This window comes from Montipora foliosa, chromosome 12 (genome assembly GCF_036669935.1).
Source record: "Montipora foliosa isolate CH-2021 chromosome 12, ASM3666993v2, whole genome shotgun sequence".
Lineage (NCBI taxonomy): Eukaryota > Metazoa > Cnidaria > Anthozoa > Scleractinia > Acroporidae > Montipora > Montipora foliosa.
The window spans coordinates 34,588,326-34,608,325 of NC_090880.1; the positions used below are offsets into that span (position 1 = coordinate 34,588,326).

The window sequence follows — 20,000 nt, forward strand, 5'->3', positions numbered from 1 at the left end:
GGCCATGCAAGTGACAGGCAGATTGTTGCGTCATCTGGGATACTAGATTTACTTGAACCAGGACACTCAGTAATGGCTGACAGGGATTTGAGACTCAAGGTTTGTTGGTTTCAAGAAAAGCTTCGCCAAATATACCCCCATTCATGAGATGCAAGGGTCAGTTGGATCCAGATGAGGAAGATGAAACAAGACAAATTGCTTCAGTGCGCATTCTGAAATACCCATACCTCCTTGTATTTGGGCATAGTAATGATGACGAGTTTTAAGCTCGAGTCCATTACTGGTTATTTGAAGACATGAGTCTTTTGTATGCTTAGCAATGAAATGTAATAAATTGTCCTCAATTTTCTGTTGCGTACATTATTAATCTGCTGGGAAATTGTTTATATTTCATTTCAAGATTTCCAACTGGACTGTGCTTTGCTGTCGGGTCATGAACTTCACCATCAATACTAGCTGCAAGCAAAGGGTTTTTTCTGTCAATGATCAATCCTTTTCAGACACCTTTTTTCCAGTGTGGCCAGTTTCAAGTTGCTTGGCTATATACTTCTCTTTGATTATAGGCTCAAGCCTTAAACCTTCTTGACATTGATGGGGTGTTTTACCCTTTTGGATTGTACGGAAAAATATCAACGTATCAAGCGATCAGGTGCAGTGGTAGATCTTCTGTTTTTAATTTCCCCAAACTTGGATTCTGTCACTCGTGCACATCTGTATTTGAACCACTGTGTATTTTCAGACTGACCCTTGTTTGTATTTCTGTCTCAGATATTTCAGTCTCAGTTATAAATAAGTTTTCCAACAAAGTCAGTGCACACCTTTTGAAATTTTCTTCATTTAAGTCATAATCATCAGAAAAAAATTCTGGAAAAGTCCACTCAGAAATTATATGTTTTTCAATGTAAGAGAAACTGGTGTTTATACACGGGTTCTCGGGCGGAAGGGATTGTTCACATTCTTGGTTGTCATCTTCAGTAACAGATCGCTCACTGTCAGGAGCATCGACCTGGAAAGCTTCACAATGAGACAAGCAAAATCGATTGTCAAACTTTGTATCGAGTGGTTCAATAACGCTTTCCATTTTAATGATTTTGCAAGAAATATCAATGCCACTATCTGCATTCCACATTTCATTTTGACGTTATCCGTTTGAATGACAACAATAATCATGATCCTTCAGTATGTTGTCTCGATTTTCCCTTAGTTTCCCTTAGTCCTAAATATTTAAAACATGGTATCATTATTACTAACTCAGCACGCAATTTTATCACTTTAACTGAGTAGCTTTTGCTATACTGGGAAATAACTTCTTTTCATGCAAACAAAGCCTGCCGTTATTTTTGATTGCGCTACACTGCTCTTCCAACAGAGCTATCAAGCCTTCAGGAGCTGGAGCCTTTAGTTCGTACTCCTACAATATAAATAGTGTTTATGTTATTTTTGCCCCAAATTATACCAATTTTTTCTGTTACACTCTAAAGGTACTTGGCTCTATCATATATTATCTTAGGGTCCCCTCCCTCCAATATGAGGAATTGTAGGTCGTCCTTCGATCCGAAGATGACGTAACCGGTAGGCAAAATTTATCGATGTTTCCGGAGATGGCTCTGTACTCTCAGGTGGGATGAACAGATTCTTGAACAGTGAGAGCACTTGAAGTCAGTTATCTGGAGTTCTGCTTTTAACGCTTTGTGTCGTTTTTCTCTTGCAATGACGAGAAATAATGGAATATGAGGAATACTGTAAACCTGTTTGAATTACAGCTATTTAAAGCACCTTATACGAAAGCTACCAATTTTAATTCGCGCCGTGAACGCAGTTTATTACCTCTGAAGTTGCGCTAAAGGGAATTTTTGAGCACCCAGAGTTCAAACGGAAGAAATGTAATTTATTCATAAGGCTTGGCTACTAATGTTTGTAATGATAGCAATGCTACAGATCAACTTGGGACAAGAGGAATTTAATATACAAAACTGACGGGAAAACAACGGTGGCCGAAGATGTATAATGTTGAGCCCAATTGCATCATGGTCACTTTACACAGGACATGACTATGGAAAAACTATAATAGCATTAGGGTCATGGTTTTTTATGGCATTAATTTCACCTCTGATAACTAATTGGACCAGGCTTTGGAAGTCATCTTCCTCTTTCTGGTCGTCAAAGATAACATTTGTTCGCCGAGTCAGAGCAGCAAGTCTCTGGTCAAGTTTTTTCAGCCTTTCTTTCGTACACTGTATAATACCGTTAGAATTTAAACAATAAGGCTCTGCTCCTGATTGGCACATATTTGTGAATATTGTTTCATCGCAGTACAATTTGAAGTTATTTTCATTTTCGCTTTTTCGAAACATTTCCATGAACCGTTTTTCGATAAATCTTGCCATTTCTAGTGCATCAGCACTTTCTTCCGCTTGGGTTTTGGCATCAGCGTATGACTCGTTCAGGACAGACACTATCATGTTAATAAGGAATATAGTTACTGTTACGTTGTACAGCAAAGCAAACGACGGACCAAGGAATGGATTCTCTCTTCGGAGATCATCTAATGGAACTGCTTTGCCCAACATAAATTCAAACTGAGAGATCACCGCATGCAGATAGCCAGAGTATTCAAGGACTGAGTGACCGAAAAATTGTTTTCCTGATATAACAAAGGCATTGAAAATTATGAGGAAGAAAATTAAGTATGACAGTTGATAGCTTATCGACTGCCGAAAAGTGGAGAATAAGAAAATCACATAGGGATTAAAACGGATAAGATTCAAAAGCTTCACGGTCACCATGAAAATGGCTACAGCGATCGCGGCATTTTCCCAGTTTGCCCAGTCTAAAGCCTGATGAAAATGCACGATTTTAAAAGGATTAGCTTGGACAGATCGCACACTTTTCAAAACACTCTTCGCTCTCATAATGTAGAACGCTACTGAACATACTGAGAAAACGACTATTAACAAGTCAACCATATTCCACATTGACTTGAAAAATCTAAGACGCTTTTTAGACAGGAGGACCAGCATGATGACCAAGTAATACAAAACCATAGCCATAAAAAGGAACTGAAAAATGAGATAAACAATAAAATTCCCCGATTCCGTGCTTTGCAATTCGAGTGTATCAACTCTTCTTGTTGTGTAAGCAATGCCTGTAGCCAGCACTTCATAAAAGTATGTGGCAATGCTGAGAAGATTTGCATTGGCATTGAAAACGGCAAACTCTAAAATCAAAGCACGTGTATATCTGTCAATCCATCCATTGCCCAACGTGTCGTTTAGGACTTTCTGAGCTGTTTCGTCATCATATCCCATGACAGCTACATAGCCGCCACCTTCATAGTGATTATAACTTCCTTTAATCGGGTCGTTGTCAAGCTTTTCACCACTCTGGTAACGCCAAGGTTTTGGACATAGCTGCAGAGCGTCTGGCCAGGAAGTGTTTAACGGAAGTGGCTTCCAGCCTGGTAGACTCATTGCTGTAGTATCCCCACCTCCGTCTTCACTATCATTGTAGCAGTCTTGGATTTGGCTGGCAAGAACCACACAGGAACCTTTCAAGTAAATAAGTAAAAAAACCGTAACACTGTTGTAACAACATAGATAGATAGATAGATAGATAGATAGATAGATAGATAGTTTATTGACTGAATAAATGGCAGCCCGTGAAGGCTGAATTACATATTCATAAAACTAGAATAGATAAAATTTCAAAACTAAGTATAAGTTCTATTGATTATAAATCCAATTAAAATATCAATGTTAAAGTCAATGTTCATTGTTTCTTTTAAGACTGGAGGTTATAATAAATGTATTCTTTCTTCATTGCACCGGAACGGTATATTGCAATGACGTCCTTCGCCTCAAACACTAAGACATTACATCAGTAAGTGAGGGGACTGGTATAATTCACCAGATAGCAACTTAACACAGATGCATACACATGATAGACAAATGGGAAGTTATTCCTTTTTTTAAGTTGGCTGAATCCACATTCAATCTCCTCTTTACCCCATTTTCGAGCAGAGGATAGGAAGTGAACTCTATGAAATGGGAGGTTAGGGTTAGGGTTTTTTAGAATAAAGATACTAGAATTACAAAAGAAGTGAAAATATTTCAAAAGAAGAGAAACAATAGACATGCAATACAAATATCTAAAATACTTAGGCTAGTAATTTATGGTACCCATTTAATTAATTAAGAAGTAAGAAAATTTGAATATTCAAATTCATCGAGTGTCGGTTTCAGCTTAAGGTAGGGTGCTAAAGAGTTCCAAAGCTTAACAGTCCTGAAGTGGAAAGGTCTTTGTCCGGTGGCATTCCTACACAGTTGGATCTCCAGTATGCGCATCTGTGAATTCCTTGTTCTTCCCGTGGAAATACTTGCTCTGTGAATGTATCTAGAGCAGAGGGAGTCCGGCGCGCAACCGGTCATGCATTTATAGGCCATTATTACATATCGAAAGTATAACTGCTGTCTAACTGGTTACCATCGTAGATCTTTAAGAATGGGAGTTATGTGGGCATACCTTTTTTGCGCCACTAATAATACGGCTAGCAAAGTTTTGTACAGCTTGAATCTTATTCAGGTTAGTCTCGGTGGTATTGCACCAGACATTGGAACAATAGTATACTTTGCTGAAGACCAAAGCGTTCATAATGGCAACAAGTGTATTTCGATCAAATACATACTTTAATCGGTTTATCTGACATAAGCGCGCCATACAACCTGACACTGTGGAAGCAACGTGATCATTATATGTTAAGTTCGTGTCGAGGGGAACTCCGAGATCTTTTGAAGATGCAGCAGGGCTAATTTCTTTTCCCAGCAGAGTTAGGCGAAAATCCTCTACTTTCGAGATTATGGCTCTACTGCCAAAGATGACAAGTTTAGTTTGATCAGGATTAATAATTGCTAATTCTACACAAGTCTTCATTTAATTTAAAAATAGCGTCAGATCGGTCTTTCAAGTTAAAGTACAAGTAACATCGACATAGGATTGAACGCAGCTATGTTCTGGGATACTTGGAAGATCATTGACATGTATGCTAAAACGTAGTGGGCCTAAAATACTGCCCTGGGGCACTCCACAGGTCACAAGTAGTCGATCAGAGGTGGCGTTACCAATTTTAACAACTTGATAGCGTGAGCGTGGCTGAAGATAACTAAGGAAACAGGGAGTGATAGTCCAACATCCTGGGCCCGGTTGTTCGAAAGCCGATTAACTGAATCCAGGATTAGCGTAAACTTTTGTTTCACGTTTTCAACTTTTTAGTGAAAGTTTCTTTTGCAAATTTTTGTTCTCAAGATTGACTTATGTTAATGTAAATTTTTGCCGAATATCAGCGTTGAACAGCACTTGCGAGTAGAGAAATAAACTCCTCGGTTAATTTTTAATCTGGGATTAGCACTAATCGGCTTTTGAACAACCGGGCCCAGAAGCTTATCAGTGAGAATACAGTGGACGATACTGTCGAAAGCTTTGTCAGTATACATGGTAAATTGTTTTATCTCATTACCGAAAACTTAAATCAGAGTTTGAAGACTGGATTTTAGAATTACTTCTAGAGAAGAACGTGAAGTGCATAAATGTATCGCAAATTGATTAGAACTCACTTCTTTTCATTCTAAGTTGTCTCATCCATGGCATCCCTATCATTATGGACATCTTATTCTCGACATAAATGTCGTTTTTCTCCGTATGACCGTTATACCAAGGTTGACCGTAGAATTTTTGGATAAACTCCTGATTCAACCACTTGGACAGTTGATATCTGTTGGATAGCTAAGTCAAATAGTATACTATTAATTGCAGTATTAATTAAGTACATTAGTCGTGCGTGAGGCAATTCTTTTCTTGCTTGATTGAATAATAATGCTTAAGAAGGGTTAGGGTTATTTAACCACGTGTCACCTAGGAAATACAAAATTCATTTAAACGTGAACGTGAAATCAAATCAGACATTGGTTTTTTGAGGAGAGGGGAAAACCGGAGTACCCGGAGAAAAAAACTAGAGAACCAACAAACTCAAGTCGCCGAGTCTGGGAATCGAACCCAGGCCACATTGGTGGGAGGCGAGTGCTCTCATGCACCACTGCGCCATCCCTGGCCTGCTTCCCTGATTGATTGATACATTACACAAACTAAGAAAGAAACACAGATCAAGCGATCTGAGAATCTTTGGTGGCGCGTTGCCTTTCTTTTGCAGAAGGTACAAACGTAAAAAGCTGTAAAGTTGCAGTTAAAATTAAATTGTGGCGCAATATATGCATATATAAGTAAATTTGGACAACGAATAACTTTACAGCAATGTTCAATAGGCATTCTTACCTTATCAAAGTTAGCAAATGGATCCAACAGTGTCGTTGTCATTACATAGCGATAACTGTTCTTATTGCCATAGCAAACAATTGCTAATAATAACAAAAATAACAGGTGGATAAATATTTCTTTGGACAGGTTGACAAGCCTCACTTCCTTTTTAGTTCTTTCCCGTATTGCTTCCAACCTTAAGAGCTTAAACTTCTCTTTAGGATTGTCAATTAGAAAATCAATGTCACCCTGGCAGACGCCATCTTCTTCAAAATCCGCTTCTTGTAAATTGACAGAAGCCTGGCTCCTCGTAAAGACCAATGAGACAACAACGACAGCAACCATGACCTTTGCTGGCTGTAAAACGAAAATGTCTTGGCCATTTGATATCAAAATAGAGGAAAGCCATTGCTCAGCAATTTCTTTCCCCCACATGAGGCTGTAAAACATCGTAAAAGTTGCCGAAGTGAACGCTGTTGCTAGGCAGAGAAACCACGCAAAGTAAATACAAAAATGAGGCAGCATGCATCTAATGTCCATCATTTGATCAATCAAGTGTTGTGCTTGATCGATTCCCGCGTGACTCTCTCCTTTTTTGCTTTTTGGTTTTGATGACTTAAATAAGAAGACGATGAGCATATTCACAGGAGCAATTATTAGTCCGCTTCGTATCCCTACAACGATCTGCCTCAGAGAGAACTTGAATGGTCCCACTAGTATAGCACCTTCCGATTCTCCGTTGATGTTATAAAACATAGCATTCACAATCATGGCGCTTAATAGAACCGACAAGCAACAGGAAGCTCTTTGCACTCGAGTAAAAGTACTACTACCTGCTTTACTGAACACGGACATCCATAAATGACTATCGGCAATCTTCCGTCCAAAACGAGATCGAACTTCGCTTGTAAACCTATTGATAACTTTGTTGTCTACAGTTGCCTCTATAAGACCATCTTCTTTTTCAACCGCAAGCCAACGATTAACTGGAAAGATCCATTCGTCTTCAGTCTGTCTGTCTCTAATTCTTACTGTTTCAACGAACCACGACGGATTCTCTCCTGCGTTGTCGTGTTCTAAAGTTATTTCTTTTAAAGGTCCCAACGACCCGCCAGTGGCTAGAATAAATCCATTAATACTTCCTCGTGCAAAGATGTCAGTCGAGTTTCCTAAATTGTTTCCAAGTGAAACTTGCTTATGTTCACTTACTGTGCCTTTTATGTTGATGGCTACATTAGCTGTTGTTCCCGAGTTCTTCCAAATACCAGTACCGATGACCATGTCGTAGAAGTAAGTTCCTTCTTCAGAGATGGTTACAAACCTTGGAAGACACATCTACAGTACAAGGAGAAGTATACGAAAAAGATTAGCGTTGCAAGTAGTTGTATCCAAGAAAGAGTTTAAAGGTCGCAGCTGCTTTCAATGGTGTTCTAGCAACCAATGCATATCTAACCTTGCTTTCATCCCTTTTATCCGCTCTCCTTGCAAAGATTATTGCCACAAAATATAAAAGTAAGGCAGAGCAAATAGTCACCAATACTGAAATATTGCCATTTTCTGCAATATTTCCAAACTCAGCAAAAACTTTGTCAAAGTCGATAGGATTTGGTGTCTGGATGAAACTTCCTCCAAAGGACGTCAAGTGGTTGCAGAGACAGATCAAGTGGGTTGAGTTCGACTTCAGGTCAACCTGGAATCAAGCCATTGAAAGTGCGGTAAAAATAAAATTTAAAAATAAATTGCTATCGTTTTCTTCGGAAGCTAAATGACCAATGGCTTCGTTAGATATGTCAAAACGATATAGCATTCCGCATCTTCATTGGTTGAATTATACCCGTATTATAATTATATTCTAATCAACAGCAGGAAAAACTGAGACCGTTGATTGAATCGAACTTCAGAGTCCGCATCAGCTGAAAGGAAAAATAGGTTACTTGTCCGGGTTATGACTTCGTAACACCTTTTTAATGACATGCATGTAATTTCGCTTTTATTAAGAACATACACTTGCTACCTATTGAATAAACACTAAGAGTTTGTTCCCCTTGGCCATTTTATGAGTGAACCGTGAGCATTCAGAACCTCAAGAAACATCGTTACCTTAAGTTTAGGCTTATAGAATCCGAAACAAAATATTTACACGAAGTAAATCAGCGAGGAATCAATTCGTACGCTGTTACCTTGCAACCACTCGACGTCCACCTTTCTTTATCTTTAGACCAGTAGAAACAACCTGATTGGATCATTGACATTGTATAGTTGACATCCGTCAGAGGGTTATACTGTGGTACAACTGTATTTGTGATTCCTTTTGGAGGTGGTTCCTTAAAGTCAACACAAGCTCGTTTTTGTCTACCATGACCAAAACACGATCTTCTATGTCGAGCAACTTTCGAAGAATTTTTAATTCCGATTATACCAACGAAAAGTAGACTTGGCGTTTTTGGCACCACTGAGACAAAACTCTTCTCAAAGAAACAAAATGTTTGGTTGCCATCATGATTCACTCTACATGTGTACTCGAATGATATGGTAAAGTTTTTATCAAAGTCCTCGACGGTTGGTCTTGATCCAAACTTTACAAATAACTTCAACTCAACATCTGCCTCTTGCACTCCAAGTTTAATAATGACAGGAACATCAGCTAGTTGAGCGAAGTAAGAATGAACAACCATTTTGTTCGGTTTGAGAAATCGATGATCGGGAACTTTAGTAGTGTTTGCAATGTCACTTTGTTGGGTAAAAATTGGAATGACCATGATAATGTCGTTATCAAGTTCTGAAATATTGATACTTGAGTTGCCATCTTGTAACTCGAGGCTGGTAACACCTGATTGGATGGCTCTGCTACTGCTGTCCCAGGTATAAGGATTGAAACTCACAGAAGTCATCTGCAAAGATAATTAGATAATGAAATTTTTTGTAAATTCCAAACTTTTAGTTTACAGCAGTACTCTCGTCAACGGGATCACTATCTGCTCCACTGTCTATCCACCCTTGAGACTTGAAACCATTCCTCATCTTCGCAGAAATTCATAGAATCGAATACTACGAATCGTCATGACACCATTCATGTTAATTAGCGCCAATGTCACTTGTTGTTGGATCGTACAATTTGGTGAAGCATTAAAGGCCACCTGCATTAAGTTTAATGGCCTGACTCCCAAGACTTTCCTATAGCTCACTGGTAGAACTAGCATCCGAACTACTAATCAGAAGGTCGTAGGTTCGATACAAACAACAGGGAATTTTCCGAGTATCTCTCATTTCATAAACTGGGGTTAACAGTTGACATCTCCTTCACAACAACATCAGAATGCACTACTTCGACACTTTCAGTCTTAGTAGTATGGCGGGACGATCGTAACCAGAACGTAGTTTAAGGACCTGTCGCTCCCACGAGTCGCCAATGAGCTAGTGGTAAAGCATCCGAAATAGAAATCAGAAGGTCGCAGGTTCCTGAACTCCTGCAAAGGAGCGCTCGGATTTCTTCCGATTATTCCCGAGGCACCATCGAAAAAAATCCCATGCAGGTCTGTTATACGCCGATTACAACATTATGAGATGAGGAGCAAACTCATAGGCGCAAAACTTAGTCGATAAGAGGTCCCAGTCTCAGCCTATTTGAATAACATACCTTTTACAATCTTTAAAAGTGCTTACCTTTGCGCTAACGTCGCCAGCGGCCATATTTCCGATGTTTCGCGGTAATTTAAATTTGAAAGGACCCTCTTCCATACTGAGTCCTTCAACTTTGTCGGATGACACCTTTTTAAGGGCCAGAGTAAGGTCATTGGTTTTTATTACCATTCGTTCCGACTGCACCAAACGGGCGAGAAAGGCATTGCTTATGTTGTTCAGATTTTGAGCTGCTCTTTCGACGTTTTCCTGTGCGGTGTTATAAAACATGCCAAGAGGGATCAGTGTTGCGCTATCGACTCAAAGATAAAAGTAGTAATGATTTTTTTTCATATCTATGCCATGAAAGATTTAAAACTTGTTAACCGCTATTTAGAGCAAATACTGCCCGCATTAACCGTGAACAACAGTTATGCCGGTTCTAGTGTTTCAAAAAGCACTCAAGGTTTCGTGTTCATTGAACAAACTGAAAAATAAAGTTTTTAAAGGAGATACTGTTACAAAACAATTTTAATTTTTACGGTAACCAATTTTGGTCGTGTTTCCCTCTTATTGAGCTTGGGGAAAATTCTGATACACCTTATAGGCACACATTTTCAAGACAATTTCGGAAGTATTGTGACTTATTTTGGTCAGTTTAACTGCCCTTAATGCATTCTACATTTTCCAGTAGAGTTTCGTATTAAGCTATTTTAAAAGTTGTTTTTGTACCTTTGACGACAGGGGCTCACTGGGTGCTGACCTACTGCCTCGACTTTGAAAAGATGAATACTTTAGAACATTCTTCAGAACTCCTGCAACGTTAATTGCAGCCTCCTCCACTTCAGGCGTCAATGGCTCCTCGGGGTCGCTTAGGGTATCAACAAGCTCTTTTGTTGCAGTGTCAGACATTTTCAATGCCCGATTCTTTGACAAAACAAAGAACAAACGTTTGAAGGAAAACAAAGCTACAAGTTCTGACCAGATCGACAAGTATATTGGACAAGAAACAAATGATAATACGACTGGAAGGAAACTAGATACACTTGTAAATGCATCGTGATGAACATGAAAACTAGATAGGTAGGTATTGCCGAAAGATCGAATTACCGGTCAATCCAGTTCTTTCAGTGCGAGATTTCATAGAAACAGAAAAATTTTGTTTACAAGAATTTATGACCTGTTGATACAACCTACGTCCATGCAGAACTAAAAATTATGTGAACAGGGGTTTCGCTTTGTGCGCTCCAAAGATTTTTAACACGAATGAATAGATGCATGGTTGTGAGGTTAGGCATAGAATGTTTTACCACAGCATCTGCTCCTCCACTTCCCCCCTCACTTGCTCCTTCTCCTCCCCCTGCCTCATTAATAACCACCATAATTGTGCGAGACATTTCTGCACTCTCTGGCCTTATTGCTGTGAACCTTTCGATAATTGTGGCTGCGATCTGTGTAGGATAAATCAGATGAAGTCAATACAGAGATGTGGATGTATAAAAGTGCTGCTTTCCAGGCAGAAATGAAGGTCGTGGAGTCTTAAGTTGATTCGCTACCTTCAGAATTTTTTCATGGTCCAAGTGGTAAACAAACTTACCACTGTTTTGACAAGCATGCTCAATCCCTTGCCGCAATCTGATTTGGCATTTGCAGTCTTAAGGACCGACATGGAAAGCTGCGCAGCCTGGCTGACTTCACCTATGTTGAGGAGTTCGTCTAGCTTATTTCCTTCACCCGCTACTAAACTTTTTAACTGATTTCCCACTTTGTCGGTTGAAGTAAGGCACGGATCAAGTTTGGAAGATCCCTTGACCTGCAATAAAGAGGCTTGAATTGACGTACGTGCGTTTTCAGGTTCCTTGGGGCATCTCGCTTGACTTGAATTGACTGTGTCCAATTACACCCTATCAAGTCTCATAGTCCTAACGCAACTTTTTGCTACCATCAACCCCACTTTTAACCCGAGAAATATTACCACCCAGGGCCATGAGTCTGTCTGCAAGAAGACAAACAAAGTACCAGTCCTTGTGAACAAGTGAGAATAACGTAGGATCCCCAAACATATTCCGACTCGCAAGCAGGATTTAAAATGAGAATAAAGCAATTTTCATGGCATAATTTCAACACTAAAAAAACAAAAATCGTTCATGAAATATATCAGGAAAACAACCACTTCGAGAAAAAATTCGCATCCGAAATTGCTTAGAAAGAAAAAAACCTCTTTAATTTCCGCTGTTTTTTTTGTTTAATGTTGTAAATCATTTAAAATATTGAAAGAATTAAGGTAACGTGAAATGACTGCTTACCTTTACTGACAACGTCTTTATAACAGCCACACCCACGGAATTCTTGATGATGATGTTAATTTGCTGCTGGTACCCGTCTGTTGCTAGACCAGCTGGCAAAACGGTTGAAACAGAGGTCGAAGACGTGCCATACGATATTGGATCCTTGCCAGCTCGAAATTCATAATAGAGAGGCATTTTTTTATCTTTCCATCCAATGCAACTAAATGCAAACTCCGTCTCAAGGGCTATTCCTTCGTAAGAAGAAGAACTGCAATTACCGCCGTTTGGCGCCCCGGCGGTCTCAAACTCGAAAACGGCAAATCCTTCTGAACCAGAGGGAGACCTTGCAACTAACTTCAAAGTAAATTTAAAACCTGGTGGCAATGAATTCTCTTTTATAATTATGTTATTAGCATTAGATGGAGTTGAGGTCATATTTGGGGTAATCGTAATTATGTGCCATGCGTTTTCAGTTTCGTTCCATTTCTTTAAGTGCCACTCGTAAACTGAGCCACTGCAAGGTGAATTTGGACATTCTGACGTTACTCTCAGCTTGTTCGAAGAAGAAGCCACCGTGCTACAATCGATAAAACACCTTTGGGAGGAAACAGAAAAACGATTAAAAGAAGAGATATTTCAAACCCATATTTCAGTGAGTTTGCTTTGATGATAACGGCAAGGAAGTTTTCGACTCTGTTTCAGGGTTTTGTTCCACCATTACCTTTGAATTACGTGGGGTATCTCTCCTGCTGCTACCTCAAATGATATTTTGGCGGAAGCTGACCTCGTATCTTTCGTTACGTCCAGCAGAAGAACGTAGAATTTTCCAACTGTTAATTGAGAGGTAGCGATTTGCATGACAGTGGCGTTGACGTTGTCAATGGCGAAAGCACCAAAACAGTCAAAACTAATGGATAAATTATCTTCTGGGATAGTACAAGACCAAGTAAAATTGACCCCAGTATGGGCTCCAGGACCAATGTCGCCATCATAACTCAATAATCCATTCACTGTCACGGACTCCACTGATCCCCATCGGACAATGCTTCCACCGTCTATAATAGCTCTCAGCGGACCCGGAATACTCTCAATAAAACCGTAATCAAACGCCTGAAGATTAGTTGGAGCAGATGGATCGCCTATTGTAAATGTAACTATAAGTTTGACCTGATGAATACCAGCAGGAACAGATCTCTTGCGTATGATCCATTCAGTTGTCCCTTGACTCACTATAACACCTTCTGGTGACTCAGATGCTGCCAGTTCTGCTTCACTCACCAGACGCCATTGAAGCGCACTTTCTAAAATTAAAGCACCTGACGGTAGACCATCTATTGAGGCTGCCAAAACTCCTTTAAAGGATCTCTTGACTGGAGTGGCATTATATTTATCTTTAGAAATGCTTGTGATAGTCACTGAGAAATTTCCTGCGAGCCGTAAAGAAAACAGAATCATAAAATTCTACCCAGAAAGCCATAGAGAGTTTTGTGAGAAAAAATAATTCAGCGTGCATGAGTAATAGTGCGTCCTCATTCTAGCAGAGACAATAAACATTTTATTTACTAAACGTTACTGCTGGGGATATAAACTTTTGTACATTCTCAGGCGATCCCATCGGTACCTCTTTCCCAATCATAATTAACCATGTTTCAGTGTTGCAATCTTAATGGCCCAAATGTAATTAACAACTTACGGCTACAATTTTTTATGAAACCTGGTTCTGTGAAAGTTTGTCTATTTTTCTTAAACAACGTTTGCGTGTACGTTTTATAAATGAAACAGAAAAATCGGCTATCGTTTTTCAAAGATAAAGCCGGCTCGTGAATTTGAATAATTCGACATATTTTCCGAAGCATTTTCAAAACATCTTGGCATTTCCTGACATCCATAATACAGAGGCAGAATTAAACTTATTTTGCAGCGATGAAGGAAAATTGCATAAAGAGTTCTACTTTGATTTGACTCCACCCTAAACGTATGTTTGAAAATAAATGAACACACAGAATACATTTACACTGACCCATAGGATCACAAACATAACCATCTCCAACGTAACCTGTCCTACACTTGCATTTGAAGGAACCTGCAGTGTTATGACAATGAGCCACCCCGTGACAGTTATGTGATGCTGTCGCACACTCATCGATATCTGAAAATAACGTTAAAATGCTTTGAAAATGACCATACAACTATTTAAAACAAAGAAAACGTCACAAGCTGTTCAGGCTGTTACACTGCCTTGATCCAAGTGATTCTAACAACTTACTTGAAACACGTGATTTTATAATTAATATATATATATACTAACACAAATGAAGAAAAACAAGACATTTTTCCTGTTCACCTATATTTCGGCCGAGTTCACCGGCCTTCATCAGCGTGAATGACCATTACACCTATATCGCACCACAAATTACAAATTTTAAAAACGCAACTGAAAAGCGCGCGCAATACAACTTTATGCCGATTTATAAGGCTTGTGCAAACTGTTAGAAGAAAATATACATAGATTAGCGTTGACGTTTCCTGTTAGACCTAGTCTGATTGAAGAAAAAATCACCGCCCTAAGTCTCGTCTCAGAGCGCACACTAGACTTTCTGATAGAGACAAGAGCAATTATGATCTTATCTATAGACATTTCCATGCTCCTGGACACCATGGTCTCGAAGACGTAAGCATTAAGCTCATTGATAAAGTGCCCCATGAATCTAAACTACTGGATAAGGAAGGTCAATGGGCATACCGCTTAAAAAGTATTAAGCCCCAAGGACTTAATAATAGTGATAGCGGCAAACACTACCCTTTTATGAAGCCCGGAAACGTTCCCACCTACGTGCACGCCAAGAGCAAACATCCACCACGTATATTGAAGAGAATACCGTAAAGCGTAAACCAGAGGCTATCAGACATTTAGTCCCATGAATCTGTATTCAACAACGCAGTACAACCATACCAAGCGGCCCTGGAAAAGAGCAGGTACCAATATACATTGAAATTCCAACCAAGAGCGAGCAGAGGAAGGGTTAGCAGGACAAGGAAAAGAAACATCACCTGGTTCAACCCGCCTTACGATGCACAGGTCAAGACCAACTTAGGAACGCAGTTCGTAGAAATTGTAGACGAATGTTTCCCCAAGGGCTACGCTCTTAGACCAATTTAACTATCATATAGTTGCATGCCCAATGTCAACAATAAGCGCGTGCTGCAAACGCTAGAATCTGAAGGAGCCAGTGTAGAAAAATCATGTAATTGAAGAAAAAAAGACCAATGTCTTCTAGACAACCAATGCCTAACAAAGGGTATAATACCCCATGCAACAGTCACCTCAAGCGAGGGAAATGAGTATTAATTAGAGCTAACTGACACCGATTTAAAGACTAGATTTGCCAACTATAATCAGTCCTTTAAGAATGTGGTGCACAGCAATCAGACAGAGCTAAGTAAATATGTGAGGCGGCTGAAAAATGCTAAAGTAAACTACATCACGTGGAAGATTTTGGGATGGGCGCCCGAGTATTCTAACAACACCAAAAGATGCAACTAATGTACACTCAAGAAATACTATATAATTTGCCACCCGGAGCTCTCCACGTTCAACAAACGATCAGAACTAGCAAGCGGCTTTCGGCATGCAAACAAATTCCTTCTAAAGAAATTGTAATTAAAAATTGTAATATACAATTCACAATTACGCGCATGAGCACCAGTACAAACCACCTTCGCCTCACCTGGCAGTTACGAACGCAATTTAAGCAATTGCGTAGAGAAGCCTAAAAAAATTTAGGACTTCAACGGGGATTGAACCCGTGAGCTCGCGATGCCGGTGCGACGCTCTAACCAACGGAGCTATGAAGCCACTGACGTTGGGAGCTGGTCATTTGTGGGTTCAAATGTTTCCGTGATGAATGAATCAATGAACGTAAAGATATATGAAATGAATCATATATTGAAGTGCGGATATGAAATCAAGTGAGCTATGATCCTCGCAGTTACGAAAACGCAATTTTAGCAATATATGATTCACTTCATATATCATTTCGTTCCTTGATTCATTCATTCGACATTTGAACCCGCAAATGACCAGCTCCTAACGTCATTGGTTTCACAGATCAGTTGGTTAGAGCGTCGCACCGGCATCGCGAGGTCACGGGTTCAAACCTTGTTGAACCCCTGAATAAACAATCTGATAAGAGAGAATCAAGTTCGAGAAGGCTACAGTGAAGCCTCTAAACAATGGAACCAAGGGTTGGTGGAACACAGTCAACAAGATAACTGGCAGAAAATCGAATAACCAAATTATCTCATCCATCATCGAACCAGAAACTATTAATTCCTATTTCAAAGAGATCGACACCTGTCCGCAGTATACTGCACGTGAAGAACTTCCAATACCTAATGGAACTAGATTCCCTACTTTTGCTGCGGGCCCTTATCAACTCTCCCATTGGTTGTGGAAAGACCATGCTCACCAGCTTGCACCGATTATCACTAAGATATTTAATTACTCTATCATGCACCAGTCTGTTCCTACACTTTGGAAGAATGCAAACGTCAGACCAATTCTAAAAGAGTCGCCAGTTACTGAATGCACACAGCTCAGACCAATTCCTCTAATCAACATCATAATGAGAATTCTTGAAAGGCTGGTATTCAACCAAGAAATGTCAACAGAATTTAAGTCGACCATTAACAATGACCAATTTGGATTTAAGGAGGGGTGCAACACTACTCTAGCTCTCTTAAAATGTCAACATTTTCGGTTGTCTGCACTAGATCGTGACTCTGACTATGTGCGCGTGATGTGCTTTGATTTTAGTAAGGCATTCGACACAGTATCCCACAAGATTATCTGTGACAAGCTGAAGTCCACCAACATAAACCCATATATCAACAACTGGATCACAAGTTTTTTGGACAATCGAAAACAAAGAGTAGTTATCGACGATGTGGTCACTGCGTTCGTTGTCATTAATAGGAGGGTGCCTCAAGGCACCGTATTAGGACCCATTCTCTTTTCTCTCATGGTGAATGATAATGCACTGAGCTGTTTCTCCAATGAAAAATCTCCTAGTGAAATATGCTGAAAACATTACGATATGTGTTCCTGTTAGGCAAAGGACAGATACTGCCGCCGCTGAGGTTGAGAACATGAAGAAGTGGGCAGATATAAACGAGATGTCTCTCAGTTTTACCAAAACATGGGAAATGTGCATGCACGGCAAAACTACTAAGTTATCCCCTGCAGAAGTACCAGGAATAAAAGGAAATCATGGTTAAGACTATTAGGAGTCACATTTCAGGAAGATGCTACGAACTGGGACATCCATATTGACAATTTGCTATCCAAAGCCAGCAGTCCAATGTACATTCTTAAGGTATGCAAATCCTATCGGTATCCTAAAGACCAACTCAAAAATTTGTTTAACTCGCTCGCAATGTCCGTATCATTCTACGGGTTTGAAGTTTGGGGTGCAGCTTACCAGCGAAAATATCTAGAAAGAATTACAAGCTTGGCTTCACCTGAAAGAAACAACTATACTTGACTTAATTAGAGATAGCGACTCTAAGCTCTCTAAGAACGTAATCAGTGATGATCATGTATTTCATGATATGCTACCTCCAAAGGGGAGACGTGTACTCCGTGAGCGAAAGCATGACTTTATGTTACCTAGAGTTAAAACTGAACTCTTCAAGCATTGTTTCCTTCATAGATACCTCTTCAATAGACCATTTTCGAATTCTCACGGCTGGATTGGATCTAGCATGAAATGGAGGCTAACTAATTTGTGTGTGAGAAGATTTGAAAAACTAAATATTTTAAGCAAGAGCCGATACAACGTAGATTTGATTTTAGTGGTGTACTATATTTCGGCTGGCCAAACCAGCCTTCTTGAGGTACAATGAGAGTTTACATTGAATTGCTTCTATGTACATATATATATATAGTAAGTGGATGTTGACGTAATACTGGAAAACATGCGATAAAACATGGCAGTTAGACCACTAAAATCAAATCTACGTTGTATCGGTTCTTCCTTAAAACGAAAACGTCACTCCAAAATATAACTTGGCGGTATCGCAAGTATTTCGCGATTATTCCGTCTTGTTCGCATTGTACCAATACGGGCGAACAATCCTGAAACTGGATGGGCAAGAACGATTTTGAAGTAAAAATAGTAAATGAGTGGTTCATTGTTACATGCTCACGTTGTCGTCAAATCTAAAATTTTGTGATTTCACGTTTTTGTTTTGTGGAGTGCGGCAAAAAATGCTCGAAAATTCGTTCTGCACATGCAGCACGATTGTTCTTCCTTTTTTAACTAATGTTATTATTGCTTTATGGCGTTGTCGTTGCCGTAGCCGTCGTCTGTGCTTAAACTCCTATTGTAAGACCTTGAAGCATGAAATCAGAATAAATTATGTCAGAGTTTTAACTTCAGAGGAGAAACGCCGGGATAAGAGAGCACCAACACATAACAGGGATGGAGGCCTAAACCTTCCTCCTGTTTACAGCACATGAAAATGGTCAAGTGGTTTCAGATTACGTGACCGATAGTGTAATCAAGCACTTATTGCTCTAAGTCGACAATTGTTCGTTTGTTTTTGCGTTTGTTTCTTTGTTTTATCCAGAGATCCACATTGCACGGTAATGCACGACTGACGAACAGAGGAACAATGACTACTAATGCTTGTTTGCCTTGGCCAGATTGTTCAGCCCTGTCATTTTAAAATGCTCTCCGTTGTCATATCAACACGTCGAACCGCGTGAGCAGACAATCTCCTGGATGCTTGCTAGAAGTTTACCGAAAAAAGACAAACCATTTACCTGAACAAGACGAGCCATTTCCTGAATATCCTTGTTGACAAGTACAAATGAAGGATCCAGCTGTGTTTGTACAATTGGCCTGTGAATCGCAGTTGTGTGAATTCGTCACACATTCATTTACGTCTGTCAGAAAATGAAAACAAGGTCCAGATGACTGCGGTGCGACATTTGTGGTCAAAAGTGCTTACAATGATTCAAATTGAAACAAAATTTGCATTCATAATTACAAGCTACAATCGAATTTTTCTGTGAATAATAGGTTTTCTTCGTCTTACACGCAGAAGAAAGAGACCAATTGATATTAGTCCAAGCAATCTTGCTGAGGAAAAATCAATTAACCCTTTCCGCGACCTACTGAACCAAGATTAGAGTAGTAAGAGTAATAGACACGTCAACAGTTTCTCTAATCACTGCCTACGCTTTCTCGGGTCTATTATATTTGTAACAACTGTTAGTATAGAGGCTCAAAAAGTATGCACACAGATCAGATCAACAATAAAAAATTTTAAAAAATTTACAGTTGACACGTGAACAAACCTTTGCAGGGACGTCCGAAATATCCTTGTGGGCAACTACAAACGTCAGATCCGTTGTTGGTTTTACATGCATCGTTGAAATCTGTAAGTGGTGTAAGAGTTATCTTACCCTGGGTGCCAAAGGTTCTATTTTTCTTTCGCGAGGAGCGAGCGGTTAAAACGGAGGGGCGAAAAGTAAGAACCTCTGGTCACGGCGGTTAAGAATCTCACTTCCATGATTTGTGATTATTGTTACTTTCGTAATACAATAATTCGTTTGTCTATATTTTGCCGCGATTCGCACATTATTTCCTTTTGTTCATTTAGCCAATCGCACCGCTGTACAAGCTTGCATGATTGTTTTTAGTGATCGGATTTCGCCTTTGAGAGTCACGTAGTTTTTACACTAGGCTGATTGTTGCAACGCTACTTGCTGGTTACAAGCTA

General features: G+C 39.6%; 2 protein-coding genes across 3 annotated transcripts in view; one reads left to right on the forward strand and one right to left on the reverse strand.

Annotated features, from left to right (window-relative positions):
• Positions 1-951: 951 nt before the first annotated feature.
• The window catches only part of LOC137981139 (polycystin family receptor for egg jelly-like), a 19,084-nt gene continuing 35 nt past the window's right edge, over positions 952-20,000 (reverse strand). Inside the window, exons 2-15 of the mRNA XM_068828484.1 lie at positions 19,576-19,758; positions 19,039-19,161; positions 14,233-14,361; positions 12,934-13,639; positions 12,231-12,807; positions 11,522-11,737; positions 11,235-11,375; positions 10,657-10,851; positions 9,970-10,194; positions 8,487-9,197; positions 7,760-7,996; positions 6,325-7,641; positions 5,610-5,778; positions 952-3,547 (exon numbers count right to left, since the gene is read on the reverse strand). Coding sequence (XP_068684585.1) covers positions 2,052-3,547; positions 5,610-5,778; positions 6,325-7,641; positions 7,760-7,996; positions 8,487-9,197; positions 9,970-10,194; positions 10,657-10,851; positions 11,235-11,375; positions 11,522-11,737; positions 12,231-12,807; positions 12,934-13,639; positions 14,233-14,361; positions 19,039-19,161; positions 19,576-19,758 — 6,425 coding nt within the window. The 3' untranslated portion in view covers positions 952-2,051. The remainder of the gene's footprint in view (positions 3,548-5,609; positions 5,779-6,324; positions 7,642-7,759; positions 7,997-8,486; positions 9,198-9,969; positions 10,195-10,656; positions 10,852-11,234; positions 11,376-11,521; positions 11,738-12,230; positions 12,808-12,933; positions 13,640-14,232; positions 14,362-19,038; positions 19,162-19,575; positions 19,759-20,000) is intronic.
• LOC137979231 (uncharacterized) overlaps positions 19,849-20,000 on the forward strand; it is a 7,655-nt gene continuing 7,503 nt past the window's right edge. For both annotated transcript variants that reach the window (XR_011118268.1, XM_068826441.1), the window contains exon 1: positions 19,849-20,000. This exon is cut by the window's right edge. The gene's annotated coding sequence lies outside the window, so the exon portion shown is untranslated.